At 40.8% G+C, this 17,384-nt stretch overlaps 1 protein-coding gene across 2 annotated transcripts in view; it reads left to right on the forward strand.

Annotated features, from left to right (window-relative positions):
- Positions 1–1,361: 1,361 nt before the first annotated feature.
- The window catches only part of RAB8B (RAB8B, member RAS oncogene family), a 28,641-nt gene continuing 12,618 nt past the window's right edge, over positions 1,362–17,384 (forward strand). Inside the window, exon 1 of one of the 2 annotated variants that reach the window (XM_032990398.2) lies at positions 1,362–1,586. In XM_032990398.2, the coding sequence (XP_032846289.2) occupies positions 1,463–1,586 (124 nt within the window). In that variant the 5' untranslated portion in view covers positions 1,362–1,462. The remainder of the gene's footprint in view (positions 1,587–17,384) is intronic. The other variant, XM_032990397.2, reaches the window with a different exon arrangement.

Genomic DNA, 17,384 nt, shown 5'->3' on the forward strand with positions numbered 1-17,384 from the left:
ATAACTAACAGATCCGGCTGCAGATGGGAGACACTTATGAGGAGGTATCTCCGGACTGTTGTTAGGCAGCTGAATCACATTTGTGACCCCCAAATCCCGTTCACAGGGTGATTGAAACATTTGCAGCTAAGGAGAAATCGCGGGGGACCTCGGGGCCTCGCGGGGGCCTTGCTCGGGGCAGCCAGCCCTGGGTGGCTAGCAGGAGCGGTGCCCTGGCCAGTGAGTGCCAAGGGGCCGTTTCAGCCCGGAGGGAGCTGGGAAGGAAGCTGGTGCCTCAGGCCTTGCAGGGTGACAGGATGACAGTCCCGTAAGGAACGATTTGGGGAAGACTGCTCTTTTTCCTTTGTTTTCCTGAGGGAAGTGAGAACCGTTGTAGTGATTTACAGTGTTAATGATTTCTGTTTACAGCTTGTCTAACGGCTACAGTTTTAAAATTAAATTAAAGCAATAGCTTTTTGCTGTCATTTTAAGGTGTTTCAGTAATGCTATTTGGTTTTATAGTGCTTTGTGACATCCTGTGAGGAACACAGCATAGTGAATGCATAATGAGGCTGCCTCACACTGAGAAAATTATCAGTGGAAAAAGATGGGGAAAAGTGGACAAAGTGTTTATTGAGGTGCTCTAGAATAGCCACATGTTGTTCTAGAATACCCACGTTTTTAGTGCTACTTGAGACTGTGTGAAAATAATTTTTCTGTTGTGTGAACAAGAGTTTCTTCCTTACTCGTCACTCCCAAAGCAACACGTGAACATTTGAGGCCACATGTGCACTCATATTTCACCTGTGCTTGTTGGTGATGTGCAGTATTATGCCATTATTTATGGTGTCACTTGAGCAGATAAATACATTATTTACAAATCTAGCTAGTTTCCAGAGAGAATTTAGCCCCGTCCCTAGTAGAACGAGGCCACCTGATTGCTCAGTGACAGCAGTTCTCCAGATGTCATTAAAATCGGGGGGGAGTGCGTTTCTATGTGGAGAACTCACGCATCGGCTGCCATGTGAGCACCAAGAACGCCGGGTCTCGACCCGGCTAACGATTTGCGCGTTAGTGCGCGTAGGCTTTTCAACCTCGGCGTTAAAGATGACATCTGTGTTCACAGAGAAATACCCAGAGAAGTGTCGGGGGGGGGGGGGGGGGGGGGGGGCGGCTCGGTGGAGCCGCGCGTTGCTGGGGGTGGGTGTGGGGGGGCGGCTGCTGCGCAGCGCCACGGCCGCGCCTGCCGGAGCCTCCCGAGCGGCGGGACCCGGCCCCGGGGCGGCGGCCGCGCCCGCCCGCAGCCTCCATCTCCCGTCGGGCCCACGGCGGTTCCGGTGCGGCGTGACGCGGCCGCGCTGCTTCCCGTGAGTGGGCGCCGGGCGGGGCGGTGCTTCGCTCCCCGCCTGCCGCCCGCCTCCCCTTCCTCCCGCCCGCGGTCGCCCCCCTCCTGCGGCGGCGGCGAGCCCGAGGCCGAGGGAAGATGGCGAAGACCTATGACTATCTGTTCAAGCTGCTGCTGATCGGGGACTCGGGTGTGGGCAAGACCTGCCTGCTCTTCCGCTTCAGCGAGGACGCCTTCAACACCACCTTCATCTCCACCATCGGTGAGGGGCTGCGGCCGGGGCCGGCCGCCGCCATCCCGGGGGCGAGGGGGGGGTCCTGGCCGGGGCCCTCCCGCCGGGAGAGGGGGAGGAGGAGGAGGAGGAGGACGGACGGACGGACGGACGGACGGACGGGAGGGCACCGCTCGTCTCGCCGCCCGGGGCTGGGGTCGCGCTCGGCGGCCTGTGCGTGGCCGCTGCGTGGGAGTGGGCGGGAGCCCCGCGGCGGTTACGGGCCCCGTGCGGGAGGAAGCCCCAGCCCCCGGCGCGGGGAGCAGCAGCGGCAGCGCAGCCCGCGCTCAGGCGTGCCGCGGCCGCCGGCCCCGCGGAGCCGGGGGGGGGGGGCCCGGCGGCGGCTGGGTTCGCCCCCGGCGCGGCGGGCCGGTGCCGGGGACCCGCAGGAGGAGAGCGGGGCCCCGGCGGCAGCAACAGTTGTGTCGGGCGCGGCGGTGCGCAGTCCGGGGGCCGCCGCCTCTCGTGGCCGTGGGCCGGGTGTTTCTGCGGGGCTGCCGAAGCCATGGCGTGTGCGGGGCTGGAGCGGTAACGAATCCTGCGCAAAATCCAGGCCCTCGCGCTGGTTGAGCGACAGGATGATCTTCCTGTCATTTTTTTCTCGCTCTTTCATTATTGGTCGTTTCATGTTTAGATGTAAATTTTCGGAAAGTGGAAGAGGGCTGGGGCTGCTTAAGCTAGCCGTGGCTCCTGTTAAGCTGCGTAGTGACAGTGACCAAACCGCTCTCGGCAGGTAGTTTGACCCTCCTCAGCTCTTCTGAATGTCCGGGTGTATTCCTGTGCATGTAGCTCACGTCTTCGAGATGTGGGGTAGTTCTGTTCAAGCTTCTTAATCGACTAGAGTTGGAAGCTCCTTAGTGGCTAGATGGAGGAACCTCCTTGACAAAAGTTGAGTCTGGTTATAAATTTGGTGATGGAAAGGGGTTTCTAAATCCCAACTGACCTCTTTCAGTGACAAGGAGGTGTGATACATTGAAACAGACTGCCATGGGTTATATTTCTGTAAGATTTGTCAGTCCTAAGCTAATTTCTGCAGAACTAAACATAATCAGAGTTTCCAGGTTCCTCACTGAGGTGTTGCTGAGTTGGAATCTAAGGCTGACAAGACTTGAGGTTTATGGTTAGGTACTTGCAGTTCAGGTCACTTTTAAAACAAAGTATGCTGTTTTCGGGGTGAAGGGGTAAACTGCAGTGGAGGTTACTAGTATTTAGGAGGGCAAAACTAATGCTGACTTTGAAAAATAACACTTAAGAGAATAAGTATACTCTTTATTTCAAGGAAATTGATTTAAAGTTGAGGTGGAATAATGTGTGACTTGTTTTATGTTACCCAAATACCATTATTCTCTTCAGACTTTTAATTGTGTTGAACGTGGTGCACAGGGAAGAAACAAATTTTTATTTGGGCAGATGCGATTGACTAAATGAGGTATGGTTGGCATTTCTAATGCTGTAAGAACAGATTTTTATGCATTTAAAAAAAAATTGATAGGAAGAATTAAAATGGCACATTGCTTTTCTCTCTGCAACCATTTTCAAAATGCTGTATCAGTAGCACCAGCAAATCAAGGCCTGAGTAGCATTTTCCCTAAAAATGTATTTTGCTGTGTCTGTGGTAGAATAAAAGGCTTAATAAACATTAATAAATGCTGTGGAGTTTTTTTAAGAAGAAAAGCCTACATTAGTACTGTGCTAAATATGAAATACCTCTCTATACTTTTAAAGAGATAGCTAACATAAATGTGTGAGTCTTTCGACCTTTTTCTTGATGTTTCTTGAGCTGCTCAGCCCGTGGATACTTCTTTTTCTCACTGATTCACTTTGAAGTCTCAAGGATTGTGAATGTGATGCTGTTTTTTCTTACTTGACTTGGTAAATACAGGATTTGCTTTCATTTCCTTCCTTCATATTTGCTTTCACAAGGGTTTTATTTTCAACACTATTCAACTTAAACGAACTGATTAATAATTGAGGCATACTTCTGATTCCATAGTTGGTATTTGTGATTTCACAGTTACGTCTTCCTTCTTATAACTTGTTTCTTCCAGTCCCTTTTATTTTTTAGCAAAGAACCTACAAACAGGAAAGTTGACAATGCAGGAAAAGTGAAACTCTTCATAAAGTGCTGACATATGCTTAAATAAAAATACTTGGGTCTTTTTCACTCCTCATGTACTGCTTGTATTACTTTTACGTCAATCATGTAGATCTAATCTGTTCTTGAAGACGTACGTGCTGGTGTGCTGTGTGTGCACGTTCTCTCTGTGAGCGCATGGTGGCTGTTCAATACTAGTTGGCTTTAACAATCATAATTAATACATCTGATGAATTTGGGGCCATTCTGTTTTTAACAATTCTGATTTATTTTCTTTGACTGATAAAGCATAGGTAACCATAGTGTGGAGGGAGACACAGGGATGCAATGCTTTTCTTGAACAGGCCCCTCTGCCAGTTGAAGTTTTAAGGTCTCCAGATGAGCATTCCTAATTGAATATGCTGAGTCTTCATGAAGTATAAGCTGCCAGGCTGTTTTGTTTATACGTTTTCCAAACAGTGGGTTCTGCAATGTGATGATACTTGCTCTTGCAATGTGTGTTCAATTCACAGTCATTTTAATTAGCATGCATGATGTTCTGTGCCCTTAGTGGTGCCCTAGTTCTCTTCTGGTCTGTCTGTCTCCTAACAAGATCAGAGTTGGTTTAACTGTAGAAGCCTGAAAAGGCATATGCCTGAGATGTGTTGTCATCAAATTTTATTGTTTAATCTTAGGTATGTAAAGGTTTTTCTTAACTACACGGGGGTTGAACTTTTAAATGTTTCAACTTCCTTTCTTTCTTAGATGCTACATCCAGAAATAAAAGCAAATTTTGTTGACATGTTGCCACAGCCCACATCATGTCTGAGTACCTAATACCTTTCTTACCATTTTCCACTGCTGTTGTTGTTTAGTAGTTGAACTGGGGTTAAACCATAATACTTCAGTTACCAGAGCAATGGAAACACTTTCCAAAAGGAAAAAAAGAAAACAGGAGGGGGATATGGAAATACTGCTTTATTATAGAATATTTGTTCTATTTAGCCCTAATGTTCACATTCTAGAAATGAGTCAATAATGAATTGTAGTTACTTTGTCATCTTGCATGATATACCTGTGCCGTACTTTGCAGATTCCCTTATCTTTCGCTGTCATGCAAAACATACCTGTAAGGCTACGTCCTTGTAGATCATTTGGAGGTTTGCAAATGGTCCCTTGACTTTTCTCCTCAAGACTTTAGTCATTCTGTAACAATGGCTGTACTGATTCAGATAGTAAGGTCTTCCTGCCTGGTGTCCTGTGGCCAGCAGTTGCATCAGCAGTAGGATAAAAGTGCCATGCATGTGTATTATCAGATTTTTTTTTTTTTTTTTTTGGTGACCCTTGGCAGAAGAGTTTTTTGGTCTTTGCCTTGGCTACCTGGCATAGCTAACACCTTCAGCAAATTTTGCTACCCATTATGAGAAGTGAACCAGCAATCTTTCTCTGAGGTGATCCTTTTGGTTATTCTAGGTGGTGTGTTTTTCACTCTGTGAAAACAGACTGGCCTTCAGCAACTTTAGGCAAGGCAGGTCCTTGGCCTTTAGCAACTTTAAACTTTACATATAGGCCTCTGTAGCTCTGTTTGGAAAATTTCTGAAAGGATTGACAAGTCATAATACTCCTGTGGTCCCTAGTGAGGATCAGCTTTTCACTGTTAACATGGGATAAAACTTTTTTTTTTTTTTGTAACAGGAATGTGTTATGTAAGGTTATGTTGTTTAGTTTGCTTCCTGAATGGAAACTTCTGCTTTTGCACAGTTCTACATGGAAAGTAAAATGCAGTTGAGTCAGCTCATTTTCACACTTCAACAGCTCCTAAAGCAAAACTGATCTTGGAGTATCTAATGTGCATTTTGCTAGTAGTTTATGTGGTGTAAAAGAATAAGAAGCATTAATTTAGCAGTCTCTCAGTATCTTAACTTGCTGTTCAAGTAACACTGTCTGTTAAAACTGGATTGGGTTTATCATTCCAAATAATAAGGTTTATTCTTTGCATTCCTTTCAACTTTTTGTTTAAACTGGTTTCTATGAGAGTGTAAAGTCTTATCTTTTAGCTGATAGCACTTCTGACTTAGTACAAAGGCTTGCTGACTCTGAAACAAAATTTGTCATATTTATTTTTTAAATCCAAGATGATATCAGCATTTGGCAGGAAGTTGCCCACACAAGATAGTACTGTATCTCAGAGTTGAAACAATTTGTTGATTTTACAGAAGTAACTTTTCCTTAGCCTACATCTTGCAAAATAGGACACTACTCCAGCAATCAAGCACGTGTATGCTGACCTTTGAATGCTTTGATGAAAATCCTTTGGCGAGCAAAATTATCAACTTCCCTTCTGCAGTGAAATTTCAATGTCTATAATGTGTAATGGAAATTGTTTTAATACACTCAAGTAAAATTATGCCTCACTGACTATTTCTATTCTTCTTCCCCCACGGTTACTTGTGTGATAGACAGAAGATTGGTTGCTGGTTTGTTGGTTTTTTTCCACCCTCTCATTGAGCTTCAGCATTCCCTATCTTCATTCAATCAGTTTCTTTTGGGCTTCTCCAGATGGTAGAAGCTGTAGAAGAAAACGCACATCAATGATAGATGAGCAGAGGGAGGGAAGAGTCAGGAAGGTGTTGACAGTAGTATTTTATTAATGTTTGCTATAATAAATGAATTGTAAGTAAGACTTTGAAGTGATGAGACTAGTTTAGGTGTCTCAGGTGGCACCACTATTCCTATCTACAGAATGGAAGTGCATTTTCAAGGTTTGTAGGATCTGGGACTTGAGTATCTCTTCAGGACAGTGTGAGAAGGAGGTCGAGGATTTACAGGGGCCCTGTAAACATAATACTCTTTACAGGCAGCATTATGGAGGTAAATATGAAACTAAAAGAATTATTAATTTTTCAAGGTATGTGATGGGTGGTCAGCAAGATGTTATCTCGATGTTGATCTGAAAGCGTTCTAGTTGGAGGCATCGTAGGTTAAAAGCATTAAAGGCTGTGTCTCTTGTGACCTTAAATTTGATACTCACACCTACCTGGTAACAGAAGACATCTTAGACTTTGATTTACATCTGCTGATGAGATTGTATTACCCTACTGTATTCTGCAGCGGGCTGACAACATAAGTAAGACAACATAAGTAAAATTGTTTGGCTTTTATTAAAAATGCTTTTGCAGCTTTCTTGCTGTGTGTTACTTTGAAAGAGCGTGACAGATGTCTAACTGTTCTGTGCCTATTCCTAATTGGCAGAGGGAGGTCTGTCACTTGGGTATATGTTATCTGGTTATTTGAGTGACAGGAGGGTAGTTTAAAGCTGCTTTTATGACCTTGTTTGAATGCAAAGTTAAGAACACAGTCTAACATTGAATGAATGTAGGAAAAAATGTGTTGATTGATACAGGCTTTGAGAGAGGCATTGATGACACATAGCTTTTGGGAATTTTTTTTTTTTTTTGTTTTTTTTTGAAGTATTTCCTAGTCCTCCTGCAATAGAACATCCTTTTAGTAGAAATATGTCTTGAACTGACTTATTTCAGAATTTAACTGAAATTCATAGTAGGAGATGAATAATACATACAGTATTTATTGTGATGTTTTATTTAATATTTTGTGATAGAAATTAGGTGTTTGTAATTCAAAGGATATTATATTGCTTTTTATCTTTAATCGAATGTTACGGCAGCTTAAGTGCCCAGTCCATCAAGCTGACTGTAGGTGTATAAAATAGATCTGATCCTTTTCTAATGTGAATGAACTATGAATGATGGTAACTTCAGTGGAGTGGCACTGTGTAAGACTTGTACAGAGTTCGACCAGAGGCTTTTAGTTGCCAGACCCGCAAGTCAGAACTTAAGTCAGCAACTTCCTGTCCCTACAGGGGTTGCAGTGGGATGTAATTTAGTGCCTCTTGAAGGGTTTTTGACCAATAATGGCATGTAGTATCAGTTTAATCTTGTGGTTTATAGGAAGCTTTCTTAAATGTGAGCTATGACACTTACTAGGTTGTACATAGTTTTAAAGGCAGCTGAAGTACTGCATGTTTCAGAAGACTTCCCGTCTGCTAGGGAGAACAAACCGTTGACCAAGTTTAAGATGATCTGTGCTAGTTTTGGTGCTGCCATACAGACTTCACTGCTTTGGGCACCAGAGAAAAAAATGGATGTCAGTGAATGTCAGTGGCATATGCGTGGCAGCACCTATGTACATGTAAATCAGACTGGTCACTAATAGGAGTCTGACACAAAATCTAGAACTTGGGAAGAACAGGTTGAGTTTAAGAAATTGAGCAAAGCTAAAGCGGCTGCTAGCCAGGGAACACATACACTGCTCCCTGCCCACGCCCCCAACAAAATCTTCTTTTCTTTCATCTGCCAGGGAGAAATAGCTTCTCTTTACTGAAACAAAATACCTTGTCTGTATGGTGTGACTTCTGATGGGATTAAGGATGAAGTAAGGGATGTGTGTCAACCCAGGCATGGAAGGAAGGAGGAAGATACAGTAAATCAGAGTAACTGCTCTGGCTTAGAAGTGACTAGAGAGAAGTACTTCGAATATGCAATACAGGAAAAGGAGATGAAGTGGCCTTTAAAACAGCTTTGCATAATGTAGGAAAAGAAAACTGTTATGTGCCAGAAAGGCAAATATGGCCTTTGTTAATAAGTTTGTTAATGAGGTTTTGCCTGTTAATGTAGGCAGTGTCTTTCAGAAAAGGCTTATTTTGTCATTCACGTAAGAAGTTAAATAAAGCAGCTCTTCATCCCTCACATCCTTTGCTTCCCGGACAAACAAAAAACCGCCACATGCTTACCCCCATGTAAAAACATGAGTTTAAAAAATCCTCCAATAAAAATGATGTTCTGAAAAATCTGTTGAGAGTGCCATCTTTAAAAATAACTTCAGTAACTTTAAACCTTCTGCTTTGACTTTTGACCTGACTTTGCTGCCTCACTAGGTACTTTACACACTTGCTTCTAAAACATGACCGTATTTCAGACTCTAGCTGAAATTCCTAGATTAGATGATTTATTTTAACAAAGATAATTCTTACTGGATGAGACATTTTGATCTCCATAGATAATCAAGATCCTTTTGGCCAAAGTATCAGTTTCAAAGCTAAGAACTGTCTTACTACCACTGTTGACGTGTGGGTTTTGGGTTTTGTTGTTGGTTGGGTTTTTTTTTGAGTTCTTATGTCTGTTGTGTTGCTGGTAATACTCATATTCTAGGTACTTTTCCTTCCAGTTTTAGCAGGTCTGTGCCTTCTGAAGTCTCATCTGTTTAATGAGTGGGGTATTCCTGCATTCCTATAAAACTTTCAAAAATTTAATCAGTGCTTATATCTCTTAATAACTTCTTTATAGTGGTCATGCATGATTTATGCCTGCTCTGTCTAATGTTATCCAATTCAACCTTTTTTTCCTCTGCCTCTGTCCCTATCTTGATAGCTCTAAATCTCTCAAGGAGGTGCTTGGCAGTCCAAGTTGTTGGGCTACAGCAGTATTTAACTGTACCTACTAACTGCTCCCATCAAGCCTTCCATACCTGTCTTAAATCTGCAGCTGACGGGATATTTATGCAGTACCTATCGTAGGTACTGCTGGAATAGAGGATACAAAGTGCATTGTTCATACCATGCAGGGGTTTTTTTATCTCTTAAGTGATCAATGACTTATCAATTCTTCCTTTGTTTTGTGAATCCTGGGACACTTCTATGCCTGCTTTTCACGTAGCAGCTCTTCTGTTGTAAACAGGCAATGATATGGCCCCAAAAGTCTTTATTTCTTCTCTCTGAATAACCAGTTCAGTATAGACATCCAGATCAAATGGGAGCCCTGAAACTTTAAGAGGCTTTTTAAAAAAGAAGCGTCATTTCCATTTCTTACTGGACAGAGAGGTTCAACTGGACTAAAATTACTGAACAAAACCAAATCTAACCTTTTTGGCCTGTTCTTATCATCACAAATGAATTATGGTATATGAACAGTGAACAGTGAACTTTATTATATTGTCACTGTGATTTATTTGTTACATAGGGTTTGTTTCTTTTTTTTTTTTTTTTTTTTTTTTTTTTAGTAAGGCATTTTTGTGATCTCATGGATGCCTAAAATACTAACTGTTTGATTAAGTGAGCTTCCCCCCCCCCCTTCTTCCCTCCTTCTCTGTGACAGCAATATTCAGTTAGTTATATTGGTTAAAGACAGCATTTTCCATGTCTTCTGCATCTACAGACATAGCTGATTTACAGGCAGGAGATTCAGGATCATCTTTTCCTGTTCTGGGGGGTTCTACTTTCAAATTTTTTCGTCTTACCTATTAAATGATACTTTTGATAAGGACTGATCACATGTCATCTCATATTAAGCACTGGGCTTCTGAAAGAATAATAGAATATTTGTATTCCTAAGCCATCTTCTACATGGGAAAACCAAGTGTTCTTACCCAGTAAAACGTGTGTCAAAATTTTGGTTCTTGTGCAGTAGAAAGTCATATGCTGCACATCCCGGAGACTTGAGTGAAAGAAGAGCTTTGGAGTAGGTGACAGATGCACAAATCTCCCATTGCTGCATTACAGGTGAAGTGAGTATGGGGCTGGGTCCTTGGGAGATCGCTGCAGCCATTTCTGTTCCATTTCTAGCCATAGTTGGAGTGTGAAATTCAGAATAATTCCTGGTTTTGCATAGAGCTGCAGCTGGTCAAGTGATATCCTGGTGAATGAGCCACACTGGAGCTGCTTGCAAGCTACCTGTGGCCTACCCTTTGGTTTGTATTAACTAGGGATTTAATTTGGTGATTGGTTCAACAAAGTCTGTGGTTTGCTACTCAGAGGAGGAGAGCTGTGACAATATGTTCCTGTTCTCCAAGTTATGCCATCAGCTGTTATTACCGATAAGGGTAAGCTGAATTATGAAGCTTGCCCAGATGAAAACTGACCTGATCAAAAGAAAAAAAGGATTTGGTTGTGACTCTTCAGTGGCAGCACCTACCCTGGTTTCAGCTAGCTGTGCAACTGTAGCTTCAACTCAAGCCTGTTGGCTGATTTTTAATGTTTGCTGCTCTCCAGTTGCATGCTGGCTTGAAAGGAGTATGTTCTCAAAGCAGTTAAGTTAGTGCATTCCTCTTGGAGACAGTCTATAAATAATCCTTAAAATAAACAAACTTTGCAGTCTGTATCAGTAGTGCAATTTTTATCTTTTTCAAAATTATTTTAGATGAAATTGAGTTCCCAAGTGTAGCTTGGTTTACATTCAAAACAGAGCAAGAGGTAGATACAGGTTAATTTCTGTGCACTTTTGTAGAGCTGTACTACCTAGGTTGTGAATTCTTAAAGACATTCTTCAGCAACCCAGCCCTTTTAAAGTTGGGCTGTTGTAACAGTTGGTAATTTTACTCATGTCAAACAGTAATAAGTTTCTATTATTGTGTTGTTTTATAGTCTTCAAATTTGTATAGAATGTTTTTGGTATTTAAAATCAGGCTGTTCAAAGGCTGCTCAAAGCAATCTGTAAATTCTGAATTCAAAATGCTAAAAAGAGAATTTGACTTTGCAGGATCTGCTGGTGTTCGCACTGAAGCGAGGCAGTGCACGGTTGTGGCAGAATTTACAGGAGCACTGTTATGAACAAGTGGCTGAAGAGCACTGGATTCAGATCTTAGTATGATAATCAGATTACACTATAGGTTATTGAGCTGTCAAACCTGAATGTTTCAAAATGTAGGTTATTCTAAATCTGATTATTATAAGTTGTATTCTGAATCCCTGGCTCTCTTTAAAATAGGAAGTAGTTTATCTTAAGAAAGAAAGCGTAGACTGGTAGCTGTGCTGTAGCTGGAGACACATGCTGAAGGAAGCAGCACTTTGCTTCACATTATGAGCATTGGTAGTAAGTTTCAAGGTCCAGTAAACTGCCTTATGTTATATATACATGTAGAGTATCTGCATTCTTTTTTGCTTTGCTTACTTTAGCCGTTTGTAGATATTTTGCCAGTGTAGTGTGTTAATACTGTAAGATTCTTTAAGTTTAAATATCTTTCAAAGTGCAAGACACTGCTCTGTATCATTGTGTAGGATGCTGGTGTTAGATTCTTTGTATGGTGAACAGTAAGGTGAAGAAAGGCCAGTTAACCTGAAGGAGCACATTCAGCCCACTCTAAACTTAGTAGTGTTTTGTGGATTCCTAGCTGCTGTCTGGAAGGAATAGAATACATCTTTGTCCTTTTAGGTTGTGAAAGGATGAATAAAACTGGTTGCACCTGTGAATAATTATAAAATAAATTTCTCTTACAACTTCTAAAAAATGTTGACCTTCACCCTGGTGTGTTGCTTCATGTTAATCTGCTGTATTTTTGAATGATTGCAATAAAAGACTACTGCGTCTTTAATTTACATAGTGATACAAGTCATTGCTGAGATCATCTGAAAATGCCTTGCAGATGTTGCTAGGGACTAAAGCCAAACGTTCAAGTTCAAAACGATTAGACTTTGTTCTGCATGAGTCTGTATGACACGCTGGTGTGTTGCAAGTGTTCCCCACCCTGCCTTTTACACTGATTTTCTTTCTTACTTGGTCATTTCTTATGCTTACAGAAATCCTTCAAGAAAGATCTATTATAAAAGCAACTTTCTGAGGCTTCATTTATCTACCTTCATAGATTGAGACAGTATACTGATGTAGTGCAAGAAACTATTCCCTTAAAAACACCATTAAAAAAAAAAAAAAAGTTGTATAATTAATCCAAACCCTGCAATACCTACTGCTGAGAACAAAATAATGGTAATCCCCGGGTAAGCTCGTGGGGAGAATCTATGGGAACAATTTGTTGTCTCTCAGCTGTTGGATGCATATGGAAACAAACAAGTTTCCGAAAGTGTATTGTCCTGTGGGTCTGTCTGTGCTTGGAATCTGCATGGAAGATGTTGAAACTCTTCAGCTCTGTTGATGTGTGTCCACATAAAGCTTTTGTGTGTGATCAGTGCTGGTATCTGTCTGCATGTCCGTCATTTTACAGTGAGCAAGGTGTGTAAATGAGTGCTTCGGTGTCCTTCAGTACCGATCGCTTGCAACTCTTCAAAATGTAATGAAAAGCATGGTCTGAAACATGTACTGCTGCAGTATCTTGGAGATTAGAGGCTTGTGATGGCTCCCTCAAATTCAAACCCCTCCTTTGGAGAATCATCAGAACAATACCAGCTGCTACAGCTGTGCCATAGAAGTACTTCTGCTTACTAGTTCTGATGTTCGTCTATGCAATTTAGTTACTTGCTGTTCACAAGAAACAAAGCTTATAGGAAGAAGTATTTTTCAAGAAATTCTCTCCCATAATTCAACAAACTGAAGGTGAAGCATGTTGGTTTTTCAGTCATGAGCCTCTTCTTAACTCCTTTTTTTGAAGGTAGGTTACAAATCTGCTTTCTCATTTCTGGGTTGCTTTTAATTCAGTCTTAACTCTGAGTGACTGCAGGAAAACGTTTACCCTTCCTTCTGTACATCTTGAAAACTCCTGAAGGGTTGTAAACTTTTCTCCGTCTCTAGCTCTGCCCATTGAAAAAAAAATCAAAGCCCTCAAAACCCCACATATAAACACGGTAGGATAGGAAGGACCAATGCTGTGAAGTTGGAGCAAGCCTAGCTTGAAAGTTGATGTATAAATTCCAGTTGTTCTGGTGCTGTATTGCTCAGAAAGGGTAATAAGACTTTGTACTGTGACACCTTTCTTTGTCTTGTAATGAATTCCTTTTTATTGTGAACTACAGTAGTGATGTGCCACAAAGTTTCTGCTTATCAGGGAATCCCACTGGAAAAATCTTTCGTTTCCATTTAATTTTACTTCTTCCATTCTTACTTCAAAAGAGTAAGGTAAGAGTTAGGTAAGAAGGAAGATAACGTCTTTAAAGAGGGTAGTGTTTTTTACTATGTGCAGGTCATGCAAAACAGACCTCTTAATTTTTAGCTTAATAAACAAGATCTGATACTGTGGTGCATTTTCCACGTTCTTCGATAGAATGAGACTAAAATGAGACTCCTTCTACCAAGCAAATTGGCTGTTCTTTTTTTTCACAGCTTCTTTGCTAATTTTTGGTGTATAATCACTTTTAAAAACTCCCTTGGCTTGTATATATAAAGAAAGAACAAAACAAAAACCACCTAAACCATTTAAAATGCTAGTACATTGAGTGCTAACTTTTTTTTTAATGAAGTATTGCTTTGCCAGAGGTGGAGAAATACTCTACTGTGGCAGGTGTACGGGCTAGTGTAATAGTGTACACTGTTAGAGAATGACATTTATTTACATCCTGAAAGGGGTTGATTTCCTGGCTGATTTCTTGCTTCACCTGTACCAGAAAAAATGTTATTAAATATACAGACTCTGTGGACTTAGTGAAATGGGAAACCTATTAAATCGAGTTGAGTTAAAGTCAACAGGAAATGCCATCACATCATATAGCTTTCTCACATGTAAGGTCCAGTTGCTGCAAACTGATGTTTAGCCACATGAAAAACTAACTTAAAATACCGGTTAACTGTGTAATACAGGTAAATATTAAGAATTCTGATACTTGATTGATAGAGGCTACTAAGTGGGTTTTTTATTATTTTTTTATTCTTATATTGATCTGTATGTGTTTCTTTTCTGTCTGTGTTTCACTACTTATACTATTCAAGAACATGGCCCTTCCAGTACTTGCTTCCTAAGCAGACTGAAGACGGGAGAAACCTTTACTTTCAGGAAGTATTTGTTGGTGCTGTTCTAACAGTTCACTTGTTCCATCCAGAATACTTTGGTTCGATTTCTTTGGTTTCTTTGTGCTGTAGCATTTTCTGCAATAGAAATTTTGTTTAGAAGAAGAAACAAGACAATCTGTGTCCAAAGAGTGGTACTGTGTAGGGAAAAGATGTAGTGGAGACCTAGCTGAAACTGATTCTGTAGTGCCGAAAACCCTGAGATACTAGCTCTAGGGACTACAGGGTTAAAGTCATGGATGAGGAGAGAACAAAAGGGTAACAGTGATGCCTTGAGAGTAAGCTACTGTTCTGAAAACTAAAGTAGCAAAATGAACTTTCAGCATCACTGCTCAATCTGTCCTTACATTCCTGTAAGAATTGCGTCAGTCTAGTTTTGGTAACGTTCATAGTAGGAAACGATTGGTACTAAAGCTGGAAGAAGAACTTCTCCATATGTACTGCTGGGCAGTCCTGTGTATTTAGTATTGTAATGTAGCTCTTTGGAATATTTCCCAATGTGTTGTAAATGATTGCATTACATCTTAATTATGCGTAAAATCTGACTAGGTTGACTGGAATAAGAAGGAAGGTGTAACTAGGGAGCGGAGTGGTGGGAGAAGAGGTAGTGGTGGCAGAAGAGCGTTGGTTGTATGAAATGGACATAACTTGTTGGCTTGAACTAAAGGAGGCCAAGGTGAGGCCTGTCATACTCCACTGCGTGGTGTTGGACAGTGGTGCACCCTAGCTGGTGATTTTTATTAGCTTTGCATAGCAATACAAGGTAAATATGGCAACATGCAGCTCTCACGTTTTTTTATGTCTTTCTGTGTGGCAGTAATGACACTGACTTTTTCTTAGTGTGCCGATTTCTCTGCTCAGCATATTCTTTGACAGAGTTTTGTTGGAAACTATGGGAGAAAATACCCTCAGTAAAGTGAGGAGAGAGGATGCATCCCTGGCCTATAGTTAACAAGGCTTTGAAAAGGATTTTGAGGAACAATAAGCCCTCAGCTACTTTTACCCCATGCTCTAAGGGAAATGCAAACAATTCCGGTCCTAACCAATGCATAGTTTGAGTCTCAACTTGGACTTCATCCTTGCACACTGCAAGTTTGTGATTCCTGCAGTTAGATGCTCTTGTATCCATATCTAATATGTACTGATTTGCTGAGTGGGCAGTAGTGTGTCAGAGTTCTGTGTGGAAACTCCACTTTAGCAGTTAAAAATAATTATCCTGTTAGCTTTTGCATTCTAGCAATTAATCTGGGTCTGTGTTTTCTTACAAGCTTCTAAAACTTAACTTCAGATGGACATCCAAATGTTTCTGGGCTTTTTATTGCTACTGGAGAGAACAGCATTGACCACTGTATTTTAAAACTGAAAGCTCTGTGATCCTTTACAATCCAACTTTCTGATTTGCGAAAGACTCTTCTTTTTTAGGCCCAAGAATCTTTTCAAACTTTTGTATCCCAGTGTGTGACTGTGCAAAATAAGAGTTTGCAGATAAAGGAAACTTTCTGTTGATAATGACTTTTGAAACACTATAGTTGTTGTAGTGTTTTACATGGCATAATTTAAATTTAGCTAACCAAAACGTTGCTTGTACTCAGCCATGCGAGTGTACTTGGCAGGAAGTGGTGGCACATGTCACCAGGCTTGCTCTACGAATGCTTGCAGCTCACCACTTCCTGTTACCGAAGTGAAGGAACAAAAGCAACACCAGCTTCTAGTTCATTTTAGCCTTTAAAAACTTGCAGTTGCAATTCTTAAACTTCTTAGTATCATAACAGAGGTATTTATGGCCTTCTCCCTTTATAGTCTTTGTTTAGTTTTGCAGTTCATCTTTATTTGAGAATAGGTGAAGTTCTTACTAGAAATCTTAAGCTCTGAGAAGATATTTCTTTTTTTTGTGCAGATTCTGAGTTTTAGAAGCAATCAAAGGAACGGTTGTATAAATCATTTTTGGTGCTGCAAGGGAAATGACTAACCAGAAGAAACCAGTCTGTGCAAGGCATGGTTTGGTGCACATAGATACCTAACTGCAGCGTAAGCTTGCTTTCTCAGAAAACTGTCCCTACAGGAGCCTTTCACTGTTTATGCTGACAAGTCTTAGCTTCAGTAGTGGACAGTACATGCAGAATTATCTTTAAACCATAGTAGTAACTGAACCTACTTTTCCTGGTAGTTGTTATACTTAATTCTAAGACTTTAAGCCTAGACATAAAGGAGCTTTTAAAACTGATTTAATTTGCTGTTGCCCATGATGCAACACCCTTTCCAGAAAAATCTGTGCTTTATAACCTTTGAGGCCAAAACAAAATCTATTCAGAGAAAAAAGATAATTTATTTTCAGACCTGAATACAATTACCTGTGATTTCAGCAGTTGTTGCACCTAGTTAAGAGAAAAGTCTCTTCCAAGGGTAACACAAAATCTTACCAAATCTAAAATGGAAGCACTTGCCAAACTTCTGTTACATATAATAAGGATTTTTTTAAAGTACACATCATTCTTATGTCATTTTTAGAAGAATGTGAATTAATGAAAATATCTTTTTGTTTGTAAATCTACTAGTGAATCTTGGGAATCTGTAATTGTAACAGTATTCATAGCATTTTAAATGAATGCAATTAATTTCATATGCTGTTAAAAGTGCTGACATGATATTTCTGCTCATAATTTGTATTCTAACTAATGGGCTAAGCTACGTATCCATAGCACGTCAAGATTAAGTGGCTGAAACTTGGTATTTTCAGTATATTAAAATATTAATATCACATGCAAGAAGAATGAAAGTCGAATAGTTAATGAATGTCCATTTTTCATATTCAAATACTACTGTAGTATATTGAAAAAATCCCTTAGCTTCCTGTTTAAGTGATGGATGAATTCTTAAAGCTAGAAACAGCATTTTCCCAATTAAGATGCTCTTGATAATTGTCCCTTAAATTACGTTTGAAGAAAGAAGAAGATAAATAAAATAACCTACCCC

This window comes from Tyto alba, unplaced genomic scaffold (genome assembly GCF_018691265.1).
Source record: "Tyto alba isolate M040663 unplaced genomic scaffold, T.alba_DEE_v4.0 Super-Scaffold_41, whole genome shotgun sequence".
In the NCBI taxonomy this organism is placed as follows: Eukaryota; Metazoa; Chordata; class Aves; order Strigiformes; family Tytonidae; genus Tyto; species Tyto alba.